This window comes from Phalacrocorax aristotelis, chromosome 4, assembly GCF_949628215.1.
Source record: "Phalacrocorax aristotelis chromosome 4, bGulAri2.1, whole genome shotgun sequence".
Taxonomy (NCBI): Eukaryota; Metazoa; Chordata; class Aves; order Suliformes; family Phalacrocoracidae; genus Phalacrocorax; species Phalacrocorax aristotelis.
The window spans coordinates 74,545,711-74,561,489 of NC_134279.1; the positions used below are offsets into that span (position 1 = coordinate 74,545,711).

At 37.1% G+C, this 15,779-nt stretch overlaps 1 protein-coding gene across 3 annotated transcripts in view; it reads left to right on the plus strand.

Moving 5' to 3' along the window:
- ZFYVE28 (zinc finger FYVE-type containing 28) overlaps positions 1-15,779 on the plus strand; it is a 162,776-nt gene that overhangs the window by 117,748 nt on the left and 29,249 nt on the right. For 2 of the 3 annotated variants that reach the window (XM_075092037.1, XM_075092038.1), the window contains exon 8: positions 1,555-2,913. In XM_075092037.1, coding sequence (XP_074948138.1) covers positions 1,555-2,913 — 1,359 coding nt within the window. Of the gene's footprint in view, positions 1-1,554; positions 2,914-12,514; positions 12,620-15,779 lie in introns of all 3 variants that reach the window. The other variant, XM_075092039.1, reaches the window with a different exon arrangement.

Consider the following 15,779-nt stretch of genomic DNA (forward strand, 5'->3'; position numbering starts at 1 on the left):
GATTGTTAAACTTTTGACTCGAAGATGCGTGTGGACTGATTTAAAGAAATACTGACTTCTCTATTAGAGAGTGTGGAAGCAAGTGAAAAGGGGAGGTTACAAATGTGCGATTGTTCTTATAAGGTGGTACTTCTATAGACTGAGGATTTCTTTCTCAGGGTCATATAACTCATAAACATGTTGTTTCTTTTTAATAAAAATGTTAATAGTATGGAATGTACATAACCATAAAAATGTATATTCTATACTTATTCTGACTTAAGCATGTTTATCTAAACTGTTATCTTTTTTTAAAATTGTAGGGTAGCTGATATACAAAGCAGGCATCAGTGATGTATTTTTTGGGCAATTTGATATTTTAGTGATACTACTTGGAAAAACACTTGGTCTTTGAGTTAACAAGTTAAGAATGCAAACCATTGGCTGGAAATCAAGATGTGGGATGTGTTGAGTGTGTCTTTGGGGGTTTTTTGGTCCTTTTGTTTGGAATAAAGTTACTCCTTTAAGGGAGTTATTTCCATATATTATTTGATGCTGATGCTGATGATGCCAGCTGTATGTCACCTTCTAGCCAATGACTTCTAAAACAGGAGTCATGGACTCTTAGTCTCTGCTTAAGAAGAAGGTCTTGCTTTTCCCATCCATTCATTTATGCTAAAATATACTTGCTTGTCTTTGAAAATGTTGACAGCAGTTCTTGACAGAGGATATTTTTATATGTGTTTTCTAATTGAGAAGCATAGTGTAAATCGAATTCAGTCCTAAAATTAAGTACTGATGTGTCTATGGATTTGGCTTAAAATTATAAAGCACTTAAACATAACCGCTTCAAATAACACTTAGGTGCTCATAGTCCTAAACTGCAATACTCAGGACACTTGATAACACTGGGGATTCCGCATGTCTCTAGAAAACATAGTTTAGTAAATACCCAAATGTTTGCTTTTAGGCCTGCCTGATTTTTAACATCATGCAGAAGCTGAGCTCCCTTATGATTGAGTTACGTGTCTGAGGCAGGAGTGAGCCAACTTACAATTTCTGTTTCAGTGAACAGGCTTCCAAGACACCAGCGTTGCATAAGCGATATTACTATTTTTAATCGATTCTCTTTATCTGACAATATAATGGTGTGAAGCTCCTGTGGTACTCTTCTGCAGAATAATTTTCAGAAACTAGTATGAAGGACAGCAAATTGGTTTGCTAATCAAAGTCAAATTTGTGAATTAAAAAATCAAAATTTCAAACTATACATAATTGTGGGTAACACTTTCACTGTAAGTAGATGGGAAGGGGTAAAGATCCATTTTTGGGTGTGTTTTGATTTAATTTTGGGGCTTCATTGCAAGGATGTGAATTTGGTACCCTGAATTTGCATGAGTAATCTTAAATTCAGCCATCAGCAATCACATGTGTTCTGATGCACCTTGAGTTACACAGCTGAGAGTACTTTGTGCCCCCAAGTTCTGGATTTCTGTACTAACAGTAAAAGCTTTTTTAAAATCTGTAACATCAGTGCTTCCGATTGTAAATGCTAAGTCGTGTGTATCTCTTCAGGGATCTTCTTCAGACATTAACTGAGGATGAACTGCACATACTGGAACGTAACCTCTGCATCTCTCAAGATGTGGATTTTCCTGTCAGGGCAGATCCTGAAGTAGCTTCTGTCATTACACCGGGCATAACTGCGACTTTGCCTGCTAAGGAGCTTTCAGCAAAAGCTGAAAACACAGAGGCTGAGCTGGCGTGTTCTATGCAGTATGATGAACAGGAGCTGGAACAGCTGAATAGGATGGTACACAGAGTCGGAGATGAAATGTCTTCCCTGCTTTCCCCTCCAAGCATCTGTCAGTCTCCAGCTCACAGACCTAGCCTAAGAAATAGTTCTAGCACAGAAGCTTCACCAACAAGACACCATCTTGACAATTTAACTGATGAAGAAGACAGAGTGTTTTTTATGGATGACCTAGATGGAGCAGGAGAAGCTCTTGCTGGGTTGGATTCAGTAAGTGATACTTTTGCTTGGGTGAATAACCCTTGCCACAATTCAAAACAGAACCTGCAATATAGAGATGCTTTGCTGTATGACAACGGCCATCAGACAGAGGAAACTTTGCTTTTAAAAGATGCTGAAAGTGACTTAAGCAATAATAACAATATTGAAGATAGCAAACAGATGTCTGGCATGTCAGTTCAGAATTCATGCAGCTGTCTAGAAGGTCCAGACTCACAGTTATACCTCAATGGCTGGGACGCGTATGCTGATGATGCCGAAATGGCAGAAGTTATAGCTCACAGGACAGGGGGAATGAAAATATCTGCTACTGTAATATTCAATCCTAAATCTCCTTCTAGCTCAGAATCCCCAGTAACAACTCCAGAAGCTGCTATTAGTTGTGTTCCTGGATCTGCTAATCCATTAGGAAATGAGGAGGAGGATGAATCCCATAAACTCAGTATAGCTGCCACAAACTGTCTAATTAATTCCTGTGTGTGTTGTGGCAGCTGTGAAGACAGCAGGGAGGACAGGGTTGAAGGTTTAAAGACTAAACATTCTGCAGGAGGTGTTGTAAATGCTTCATACACGTTAGTAAAGTCTAAGGAAATGGACCATGTAGATAACTTGGACAATTCAGTCCCTGCACAGGAAACATTAAAGCCCGAAACTTCTGCTTTGTTAGCAGAAGGAGACTTTGGCAGAGAAGAGCAAAACCTGCCAATCTCCTCTAAGTGCCTGGCACATTCCTCAGGTTCACAGGTAGGAGCAGAAAATGACTCACAAGGAGAAGGAGAAAGCAACTCAAATCCGCAGAAGTGGGAGAAGAGAAAACTATGTGAGAAAAAACAGGACAACAATGAAGATGCAGGTAGCGAAAGGACAGCAAAGGAAGATGTAAAGTCAAGATCCAGTTCAAGGTAAGAGCAACTTGATGTTTTGGTAGTAACTTGCCTGTAAATAAATTGTTATATCCTTGTATTTTAGTGGTTGGTGTATAATTAATGTTGGTTTTAAAGAAAATAGTGTGTTGCAGGACTGAGGATTTTTTCCAATATGTTATTTTTTTAATGCAAGTAGCTTTTTGTTGGACTTCATCACTGTTTTTTGGAAAACACTTGGAAAAACCCTTAGTTGTAATCATATAATGTCTCTATATCATTGAAATCAATTACACTAATCTTACAACTTATATGTAACAAAGGGTGCATTGCTGCTAAACGTTACCTGGGTCATTGCCTCTGTTGTACTCTGCTGTTTTGCAGGAAGAGTGTCTGGCAGACACTGAAGTTAACTTCTGCATCAGTGCATGGGATTAAATTGGGATCTAAAAACATTTTACCTTAGCTTCATTTGAGAGAATGGGGTTGATCTGATCATGTTGCCTGTGGGCAGGAGTGTATTTCTGAATGTCTGTGTGCTGAAGGAGCCTAATAGAGTGCAAAAGTACCTTTTAAATGTATTGGACCATTTCAACCAAAGCCGATAGAAGAATAGAGGTCATGGATTAAGGTTCTACATATTTAATGACAATAAGGAACTAGATTACAAGGAGAGACTGTAATAATAGTTGTGTTAAAGAAAAGCTATGCTTCAGCACAACTTTGATGAGACATTAGGGATCCTACACATATCAGTAGGAAACCAGACTTCATTTTGGTTTACTGCTTAGAGGAAAACCTGTTCTGTAGTGAGTAATGTCCCAGTTTCCCTGAAGTATTAACATCACAAAGCAGATGGAAGAAATTAAATAGTTATTGTCATGTTCTGTATTTGCGACAGTTCTCTTCCTTTGTGCCTTACTGTGTCATTGCTTAGGAGATTGTGTGTTTGATGCACATCTCTCTTTTTGTTATATGTGCATAGAGTTCAGGTTAACACAGTGGGGGTGGTTTGAACCATGAAGCATTACCACAATGTAAAGGCTACAGAAATAAACATTTGTTTAATCACATACCAATTGAATTATGAAATGTTTTACTGGTAGTGCAAATAGAATCAAGAGCTCTTTGTGCTGGGGAGTTAATTCCTCTTACAGTTAAAACATAACTTAGCGTGCACAAAACTTGACTTTTGAGAAGGTAATTTTATCTTCATCATTATTCTGACTATTTGCAGTCTTAGGCTTGCAAGTATGTTTATATTCATGGCCTTACAACAGGGTTTCTGAATGGACTTCATTTTAAGAAGTAATTCACAAATCCCTTTGACATCTCATGCTTTTGCAACACTTCAAGTGGAATATTGCTTAAAAGTAATTACTGTGTGTTTAATTAGTGTCCTGATAAATCATACATTGATTACAAAACTCAATTTGCCTACTAACTTTTGCCTTGGGTAGGATATTAAGTGACATTTGTGAGAATAAGTCTGCAAAATGCGATAAAATTTAAGCTTCTTTTTAGCCTCCCATGCCTTGTGTACGTAATAACATCTTTTCCATGTACTTGTCCAGTCTCTGTTAATGTTGTGTGAAAAATGTGTGTGAGAATTGTCCTCTTACAGAGAGTTCTGTAGGTCCGTGTTTCTCTGTGTCCTTTCGTTTGCTCTGGACCTGGCTCCTAACAGCTTCACAGAATGGCTTCTCGATCTTGCCTGGTGTCTGCGCTGGCTGTGATTTTGTAGACCTCAGTCTCATTTTTTCCTACGTGGTTACTTTTCCAGGTTGGAAAAGTCGCAGCCTACTTGATCAGAAGTCTTCCAGAAGTTGTCCATAGCTTTGATCATTCCCTTGTCTTTTTCTAAACCTTTTTCAATTATACCATTTCCTCTTAGCAGTAAGTGTATCAGAATTACACTTACTCAAGGTATGAGCAAACCATGGATTTGCACAGTGGCACAATTTTCTGTTGTTTTTCCAATGGCTCCCAGTATTTGACTTGGGATTTTTTTGCCAAGTGGTGAGCTGATGGGGTTTTTAAGTTATCTGCCAAAGCCCCAAGATCCTGCTGTGAGCTCAGAGACTATCATTCTATATTTGATGCTAAAATTGTTCTGTGTTCACCAGTTGAATCTCATCTTGCCATTTTATTACCTGTTGCTCAGACTTTAAGATCCTGTGCAGTTCTTCAGTTTGCTCTTGTTATTATTACCCTGAATAATTTTGCATCAGTAGCCACCTTTCACACCTCATTGCTCTCCCCATTTTTGCAGATCGTATATGAAAGCAAAAGGACCCCAGGGTCCCAAAGAACTTCAGCAGTGACATCCCGCTCTTCTGAGAAGTGGTCATTTAACAGCTCCTCCCTATTTATGGTTAATAATTATTTATCCATTTTGTGACCCTTTCTCTTATGCTATAGCTTCTTGGTTTTCTTAAAAGCCTTTAGTTGAGGTATTTTCACAGAACCTATTTGGAAATCCAGAGGCTGCCAGCCGAACCACCATTCTTCACAAGCTTCTTGACCCCTTCAGAGAGCTCCCAAGAGGTTCCCTCTGCAGAAGCCATGTTACTTCTTCTGAGGCAGATCTTCCCATTACTGTCTACCTATTTGAGCTTTGAATATATTCTGTTAAGTTGCTTGGCATGAATGTCAGGCTCACAGAATTAGAATTTTTTGAATCCTCTTGGAGGCCTTTTTATTTTTAGAGGTTGCCATCTTTAAACTCCAGGCATCAAGGAAGTTTTAAATGAGAGCATAATAATTCATCTGATTCATTCTTGAGTTCTCCTAAAAATCTTGGGTGAATATTTTTGAATATTTTGTTAACGAGTTAGTGGGTTTTGTATGTTTTCACCATAGCATCTTCCACAGTTACTTTGTTGATTACATCTAATTCTTTCTATTCATTATTGAGACTACAGTACTTATGTTATTAATGAGCAAATATTCCATCTTTGCAGAAGGGGAGAAATAAGGATGGAGTTATTTTTTTATTGCATTGCTCCTTTGTTTGGAAATGGTCTGATATCAACTCCTTTGATATATTCTGTGAGAGACAGAGATGCCGGGGATATACTGAGGACTAGATTAAAAAATTATGTGTGTAGATCCTTAGTTATTTATCTAACTATATATAGACTTGGTTCTTGCCTCTGAATCACTAGTCATGTTATTGGTAACAGAGAGACTTCAGTTACAAAACAGAACTTTATGGACCTTCTCTGACTCATGCTGCCTGGGCTGTGACTAATCGCTGCTTTTCAAAGGTATTTTTAAATTGGAAGATCACACTAGGCTTCTGCGACTGCTCCCTGTTACATGCTTGTGAATGCCAGCTTAACCATAGGGGAAATGTTGGAGACAGTAGATTATTTTCAAAATGATGGACCCATTAGCTAGAACAATAAGCAATATAATATACATGGAATAGCTGCAGGATATGCTCATTCATCAAATTGATAAATGTATTTCTAGTTACTGTAAGTCACCAACTAGAACATTTCCTTTCCTTTGTCTGAATCAAGGAGCTGTCAAACGTGTACGTTATGACACAAACTGTTTCTTTCAGTAAAGCAGTTCTTACACTATGCAATATGCCATTATTTATAGGTATATTTTCAACGACCTAGTCGGATTTACAGTAATTAATCCTTTAAGTCTGAAATACCTGGTATTTCAAGCTTCTCTATCTAGTCTCAATATTCAGTGGAGTTTAAAACACAGGTTGAATATTCTTCTACTTAAGATTTTTGTATTGACAAGTCTTTACAACTCTGGTTTTTAAGTCAAAGCTGATATTGTGTCGTTCTCCATTTTGTGCTTTATAAGTATCTCAAAGACATGAAACAGAAAGGGTGTGTAGAGTCCTGGGCAGCAGCATTAATGAAATGCAAATACGTGAAAAGCGCTAGCGAAGGTGTAGTCAGTACCTTATCTGCTGCAGGGACAGTATGATAAGTAAAGGCTGTCATATGGCAAAACTGCTAAAGGGGGGAAATAATGTAAGAATAATACACCAGGTGGTAAAACTGACAAAGCAGTATTTGGTGTTTTGGGATTAAAAAAAAAAACAGACATAAGTTAACACCAAAACCAAGCTTTAGATCCGTATCTAGTATTCCTTCTTTTTCCCCCTCAAAGCCAGCTATACAGATTTTTAAAGTGCTCATTCTGCCATAGTATTCTGCCTGCTTTTTCCAAGGGGAAAGAAAATTACAAAGAGTGAAGATCATGTTTATTTTGGTGTTTTGGAAATACTTGGCTTTCTGTTTTTTCCAGAGTTAGGGTCCTTGTAAAACTGCTATTTCTTCTACATGGTTTATGAAGATTGACAGCTTTTTTCATATTGTCACTCAATGCTAGTGTTATGTTTTAGTCTTACATACCTGTTTCTGTTGTATGTTTGTTTGTCTAAATACTGACCTTGCAACAGTTCTGATATAAAAAATTATTCTTAAGTATAGTTTCTCTCCTCTCCCCTGCAGGTCTATTATGTCTAGCTTAAATTATATTTTTTTGCCATTTTCCTGGATCTCAAGGTATTTGGTGAGTGTTCTCTTGATGAAGCCTCTTACAGTGCACCTGAGAACTGGTGAAAGGAGCTGAAATTTACAGCAGGGAGATCTTCTTATCTTCATTCTTTCTTCAGGCTCTAGCTGTGTCCATCAGCTGTTAGATGCTGGCACTGTTCACATTTATTTGTGGGGGCTTAAAAAATAGAGTATTTTGCCGTATACTTTTGCAGTGTAAGGAAGAGTAACAAGGCATCCGTGGAAGAGCATGTTTTGCTGTTTGCTGATCTGTATTGCAATTCTAGAATAAGATAAATAACTTAATTTTCTCCAGCTTGGTATTCAACTTGTCCCATTTCTTAGTGTTGCAATTCTGTAGTCTAAAATTGTGTATACTGTAACGCACGTATGTATTACAATAGTCTATAGTATTTTAATTTTATTTCCTCAGCATATTGGAATGACTTTGTAAAAAGATGAACACCTGATTTATATAGGTGCTCTCTAATTTTGATTTTTCTGCTTGTATTTAATTTTGTTTACTCCTTAGCAACATGTGACATGTCTGCATATTTTCAGTACAGCAGCTTTAAGATAAGTCATCCCACCTTCATAAAAGTGGATGCCTTTGATGGAAAGATGGAAAAGAACCGTTTGTTGTTTTGGGATGGGTAACATTTACACTTTAAAAAAAATTTTAAAAACCCACACAAATTACCTTTCTAGCTTGTTTTTTATAGCATTTGATTCTATAAGTACTCCTTTATCAAAACTAGATTAATTGATATTGCAATGCAAATTAACTTGATTACATGTCTGAAGTTCATGCTTTCCCTGTCATATTCCCATCACGGTAAGACTTAAGAAAATTTTGTGTGTATTTACATGACAAAGTTGCCTTTTCCATAAAAATTAATGGACAGCTGTGCTTGTTCACTTAAACGAAAACATTTGCTTAGTATCTTGTATTGATTAGTCTTTTAACTAGCTATTCAGGAGTAAGAAGATTTCTCATCAGCAAGAAGGAAATAGTACTTGATTGGGAACAAAGTGTCAGCCGTTCAACTGCAAAACGTCTCTTAAGCAATCCTTTATCTGGCTGTTGATTTAAATTCCTCTGTTCCCCTCCTGGTATTCTTTTTCTTGCTGCAACTGGCCGAATTCAGATTCAGTATAAATTTTCTTTTCAATCCTTCCTCCCCTTCTTTTGAACAATACAAGTCTGAAATTAAAAGTGGCAGTGTTTTACCTTGTCTGTTGAACACAGATTTTGTGTGGTATCCGATAATGTGACTGCGTTTACGAAGACTTAGTGTGCAAGTAAAAGGTGTCAGTGTTTTGTACCAGCTTCCCTTTTACTAGGTCCATGTATGGACCGGTCCACTTATTTGACTGGATTTGGCGTAGGTGACACATGAGACTTCAGAGTTAGCGCTCGTCTAGCGTGAGACAGACAGAAGACATGTGGCAATTAACTGATGTAATACGGAATGTAATTGTAACTCAGGTAATAACATTCATGAAGAAACTATCCTGTGAAACAATGAGAGGTTTAATTAAACATAAGAGTCTGGAAATACATTCCAGTAGAAAAGAGTACACAAGCCAGGATAAAGGTGCCTTTCAATTTGATTTTGTACTTAGAGCAGTTACAAAAAATGGCCAAGAGCTTTAAATAAATGGTTCAGTCTGCCAGTATTCCATGAAACGAGGCAGCCACATCACCTCATGTCACTTTGGTCTGTTGCCTCAAATCTTTATCCTACATTTTATCAGAAGTGCTGAAGAATTCTGTTTTGATCAGCATGGATGGTGGTTTTATCCCATACTAGAATGTAACTTTTAAAATAACACTGTAGGTGTTTAAGACCTCCACAAGTGAAACAAACTTTTGCCACATTACACAGTTAAAACAGTCCTATGAATCCCAGTTCAACATGGCATTGGTTTCAAATGAGCATGAGATGCCATGAAGTTCAGGTCGCCTGTGGGCTGGTGTGGGAAGAAAGGGTGAGCTGCTATCAGCTACAGAATGTCTCTGCGAATTCTGTCTCTTATAATTGTGCTAATGAACAAGTGCACAGAGCTACCGTCAGCTGATGACAGGAATCATGAGCTGGGAAAAGCAGGTCAATTCACCTCGGGATTTACCAGCATCTTAAAAAAGCTGAGCAAATCTTCAGGCAGACACTAATAAGAAGAAAACTCTAGAAAGAACTATCCTGAATCTGCGTATACTGTGACAGAAAGAATATAGCGAGTATGTCAGGAATCTTGTAGTTGTTGTTGGGTTGGGGTTTTTTTTGGGGGGGGGAAGGAGCTATTTAGTGTAACACAGAGAAGGTATACAAGAGTTATCATTATTAGATTCCCATTTCTTGGTACTAAATAAACACAGAACTTCTCATCTGAAGAGTTACAGCCTGAATATGAACCAGAAATAAACAATGTAAATAATAAATATGATTTCTGGTAAAAAAATACAATCTGCATTGGTACACAGGACTGAGGAGAATGTTTACACATAGTAACTGTCAAAACTGCACACCCTTTACTACAGCAACCTAACCTCTGAGAGCATGATTTGTGTCAAGTGTGTCCAAGCGGTTTGTACTGCCAAATGATGGCTGACCAGATGGATATCTAATCCTGAAATCAGCAGATGCCTCAGCGTGGCCAGGTTTGTGCACCAAGTGAAAGATGGAGTAGTGTCAAAGGCAGGCATTTATGAAGCAGTTTAGAATGGCAAGCAGTCTTAAGACAAGGCTTAAAAAAAGATACAATAGTGGTGCTCATGAGAAAAAGTTATGCTAATAGGGACAGGTTAGAGGTGAAAGGATTCAAATGAGGGGAAGAAAAAGTATGGAGAAGAGGGATGAGATGAGCTTTGTAAGATGATTAGAGAAACATCCATGAAGAAGAAATAATGACAGCAGTGAGATCTGTGATAATCTGGTAACTGGTCATGTGCCAGTATGTTCTGAGGTTACTCATCAGGTTTACTTACTATCAGGGTCTAACACTTCGTGTCTCTATAATTTTGCCTTCTGGCTTGGACTGTCCACTCCACAAAGTTAGCTTAGAATAGAAAGAGATTCTGCGATTTGGGATGGTGTTGACAATCAATATTAGCTACTTTTCAGGGAGATATTTTGATTGGATTTCAAATATATCAGGCAGAGCTTAGCAGAAGGCACTGAAGGACAGCCACCCTGACATGTTTCAGAAAAAAGTGTAACTGCCCAAAATCAGCTGGTGGGATTGTTATACTGGAAAAATCTGGAAATGGTGGGTAGGGGAGAGAGAATAAAAGAAGGTGCTGAGTTTGCTAGTTGTTCTTGTTTCCTGGTTCTCCTGTTCAAAGATTACTTTATACCGAACAATACGTTTCATCTTTGCAAGACAGCTTTTCCTGCTCAATCGTGCTGTGAAATCACATGCTAATGGTTTTTTAATATCATTTAGCTGCCATAAAACAGATAGTAAAAGTACATTTTAGTAGCGTGACCATATTGTAAGATTGGATGGGTAAAGGTGATGAGCTATAAAAGAGTAAGCCTTTGTTTAAATGCATATATCTCTTCATAATGAGCAGAATTAGCAAGGGAAATTATATAAAATGAATGAAAGTTAAATAGAATTTTGTTCAAGTCTGCTAAAATTATTTTCCAGTTGTGAAGGCTCTCCTCTCAACTAAAGCATAGTACACTTGGGGTTTATTTTCAAATTGGCAATCAGAAATGAGGAACATGAAGGGGTACATTTTCCAAGCAATTAGTGGGAGGTATGCAAACAAATCCTATTATTTCTTAGTGGGATTAGGGCACATACCTTCCGTACACTGTTTGAAGAATTCCCATTAAGCATTCTTCTAGATTTCTAGCTGCAAAAATAGCTACAATAGTAAATTTGGTTGAAGAAAATAATTTGGAACGTAGCTGGTTTGAATATGTACTCTGCATACGCCTACAAGCCAAAAGAGCATAAAAAAATCTGCTAGTAAATGCGGAGAAGTAAGGTAAAATAATCCTGACCTATATAATTACATCTCTTTTAGCTAAAAATATTTCTTAGGTTTCTCTCTGCGTTGTCCAAAGAGTTCTGTTGGCTGAACATTCGAATTCAGCAGGCACAAATGGTTCTTCTGCACTGCCTAGAGCCACTATGGCTTTGATACCTCTGCTCAAGATCACATATTTTCTTACGTAGTGTAATTTAATTTTTTTCAGCTTGTGGAACTTCTAGTAGCTGAGCTGTAAATTGTTACTGAAGTTTTAAAAATGGTCTTTCTGAGACAATTCTGTAGCGCTTATGAAACTATTTTTAATCCTCTAATCCTAGTTTATGTTGATAATATGATGTAAGTTCTAAAACGATGTGTTATTTAAAGGCTTTTCATTAGCCCAGGGATGCGAGAGACAAGTTGTGTACCATGTATTTAAATTATTCATATCCTTTTACTTAGTAGCTGGTGGATTTCCTCCAGTGAAGTGTCAGTGGTTTGCCATGGGACTGCTCTTTCCTGCTTCTCTGGTTGTTTTAAAGCACAAAATTTGAGGCATGTGTATGACACTTACAGGTACTGAGCAAATGTAGGGGTAGGGGTATTATCTTCATCTCCTTCACTGAAGAGTCAGCTTTCTGCTTTCTCACAGACTTTTTTTCCTCCATCTTGGAAGGAAGCTTAGATCAAACTTGTTGTGATATTTCAGGAGTTTTTGAAGCTTATTGTTCAGGGTGTCTTGGCCTGAAATACCCACTGACTTTATGAACTTCAAATTTTGTTATATCTTCATTATAAGATTAAACCGCACTTAGCAGCATGGGCATGCTCTTCCCTCTCTACACTATGAAAATTTAAGATGCTCTGTTCCTTTCTGAATGTTTTAGCTGCATGGTGTGAATTAAATTGAATATTTTTATAAAACACGTACCACCTGACTGCCAAATTGTCTGTCCTTTTGGGAAGAAAACAGAATAGGTTTGTATCATTTTCTGAAGAGAAAAAAACTGCCAGTGTACTCTTATTTCTGTATAATCCATGACAAGCCATGAGTTACCACAGTGCTCTGTTTTTTACCTTTGTTTGCTTCAGCAGTTCATTTTGTTTCCATATGTTTTTTCAGTTCTCAGGATGGCTTACGTGATTCCCCCCTCAGCTCCATCTCCAGCAGTGACTATGAGAGTGTTTCTGTCACTACATGTAGTCTCTCCAGCATATACGCCCTGAGGTAATAACATCCCTTCGCAGTCAGATTTGACGAATGGTATTGGGTTATGCTTGGTTAAAAATTTTCATTGAATTAACAATCAAGTGACAGCAACACTTCTGAGTATTCTTCCTTTTGAACAGCAGGTACTTTTTTTTTTCCCTAGCGGTTTTCTTCAGTGCTGTGGTGATTTGAGAGGCAACTATTTATGGAAAAGTTTTAATGTATAAAGCAATGAATTATATATGTCCATTACCTCCCTTTTATTTGTCCATGTAGCATTTCTTAAGAGAGACTTCAGGTTTTAACTTGAAAAGTACCAAATGTGTGTCTTGGCTTTCTAGGAAACTTTTGGGTTTTTTTTTCTTTTTTTCTTTCTTCATTTTCGCTTAGTAAAATGAGGGGAGTGTTCCAGCTAACAATAATTTAACTTCCACAGTGTGGTTGGCCAAAACTGGTAAGAATACTATCTTATATTTTCATCTTCTGAAACTGCATGAGAGTTTTAACTTGAGTTTTGTTCAGAGCACTTAAGAATAATAGAGGAACAAAGTTCAGGGCAGTAAAATGTTACTAAAGCAGAAATGTGAGGGCTTTTGCTTTTTTTTTTCCAGTGTATGTATATCATACATGTATGTGATATTGCATACAATGTATGCAAGGTAACATTTTAACTCTAGTACAGGCAGAAAGAAATACCACTATTTCCTTTGAGGTAGATCTTCTTCCATTGCTACTTGTCCTCCCTTTTTCATCTGTTTATCCAGCACTTCATTTGAACTTCAGGGATTCCCAGTTTTGTCTAGGTCTGGTGATAGAAAGAGGGAGTTAAAACGTCTTTTCTAGCAGTGATAGAGGAAATAGTACATATAATAATAGGTACGGGTTTTTGGATGTGCATATCTTCAGGCTCAATTTTTTTTGAATTCTGTATTTTTAAAAAAAGGGCAGAAAGATGCAGCTAAAATTATTTTTAATGGTTTTAGTTTTGAAATACATTTCCTTTCACCTGTTCTTCAGACAAAACCCAATTTACCTGTGTGCAACAGTTGCCCTCTTCTAAATGCTGTATACATCAAAGAGACTTTAGCACAGGGCTGTCTGAACACAGAAGAGAAGTAACATCGTTTATTCTTCAGGAAAAACTGCAGCAATGAGAATAAGTCTGTCTTCATTAGGTGCACCACCTCTTTTCAAGGTCTTACTATACAGCCTTTGTATGTTAGTATTGTAATTGCCTCTATGTCGGTGCATAGATAAATTAGATCCGTTTTGCCTTTTTTTTTTGTTTTTCTTGGTTTGTGTTATAAGGCAGTATTTGTACATGTGCATTTGTGCTTTTGTTCACTGACCTATAGCATTGTATCATCCCTGGGTGTCATGCAAGAAACCTAAGTTGCCTGGTTTTATGTATCTGATTGATATTATTAGAGGTCTAGCTATTGTAGTTTGTGGTCCAATAAAAAAAAAAAACCTAAGTGCCCACTTGACTATTCTGATATGGATTTCCCCTTTTGAAATACTTAGTTTAAAAAGTTTAAATTCAGTTGTTAAAAGGAGTTTAATAAAATAAAAAACCCTGAAATCAGATTGTTTCACAGTATTATGTTCCTAAATCTGTGTACATAGAAATGTAATATTCAGTACATCTATTTGTATTGTGTTTTAGAATATGTCATTTTTAAGGGGCTACCCCGTCTTGTATTTATATTATCTGAAGAGTTACATTTGGCTGTTAAACAACTTCTCTAGAGTTGTATCATTTGTTTACTACAACAAGCATGTTCCTTCCAAAGACAATCTCTACAAAATGTTCTTTTCTGAAATAACTAAGTTCTCCCTGATGTCAAGTGCATATCCAAAATACTTAAATTGTTCTTTGATTGTTTCTTTTTTCCTCTGAAACATGCCATTTTAATATACTTAATTACTTGCTCTTTTCACTTAACAAAAATTAGAAATTTAAATGTAACATTTGCAATTTTTTTCTGAAAAATTATTAGCTAAAGCTAGAATTCTTGAAATGCATTTATTTGGCCTTTCAACCTTTCAAACAATTCTGCTCTGGTAGCAAAACTAACTTAGCCAGAATAGCACAGAGTGGTGAATGAGCTAGTAGTGTATTAAATAGCACAGCCTGAATTATTTGAAACAATGAAGTACCATATATATGGAATTCTATGTGTATACATTTATTATTTTCCAAACAGAGAACTAGGGAGAAAATTCCCACTCCTTGGATCCCAGAGCACCGTTCAACCCATGGGCTGTTGTTTACTGTTTTGGTTTTTATTGGGAGGAGAAGGCTGTTAGGACTGTAGGAACCATTTGGGGCCTGTTAAAGAAGGCTGCTTCAAATCAGCCTGTGATTTACTGGCTTAGACTTTTTCCATCATCAACCAGTACAGTGTAATTTTTTGAGCTGCATTCATCCCACCTAATTTTAGGCACCAAACTGATATACCTAATTTAGGAGTTTTGCTGCTGTAGGTTCCCTGTTTAGTCAATGGAGAGGAGGGGAACCCTCAGTAAAGCATGGCATTTGTTGAAATGCATCTGGGCCAAAGATTCAGTCTTAAATCAGAACTACAGCTGTGTACTTTGATTACTGACTGTGCTCACACAGTGATTTAAAAAACATTTTGAAACCTTGCACCAGGTTTCTGGAGCACAAACTGAAAATCTTCTCAAATGGTTTTGCTAAGGAGAGGTTGATTCACAGTGGTACCCTATCTGTGTAGACAGTTCCTCCTTGTCGTCTCAGAGGTCTGATGGTCAAGAAGTTAAATGTTCGGCCCAGTTCAGAAGATGATTTTTTGCAAATGTTCATTAAGCAGTATCCATACTTGAGGCACCCATATCCGTAGTCAACTTTCTCAGCAAAGAATAAATGTAATCTATGTATTTCAGAAGGTTTCGGAGAAACTGTGGTTTTATGCAGACTTGCAAGAGTGTGCAGAATTTTTTTGTTACATCAGTGTGACTCTGGAACAATCCTGCTGACTTGAGTGAAAATGAGATGTTTATAACTACAGCAGGGAAGTGGCAATTGTGCCGTTGTTTATATTAGCTCCAGGAAACAGTCCACCCAGGTTTTCCTTTTTAATGGTGTCTTTTCATAAATGTAATTTTGAGAACAATTTTTAATATAATGAACTTACTGAATTGTAAATAGGCAGAT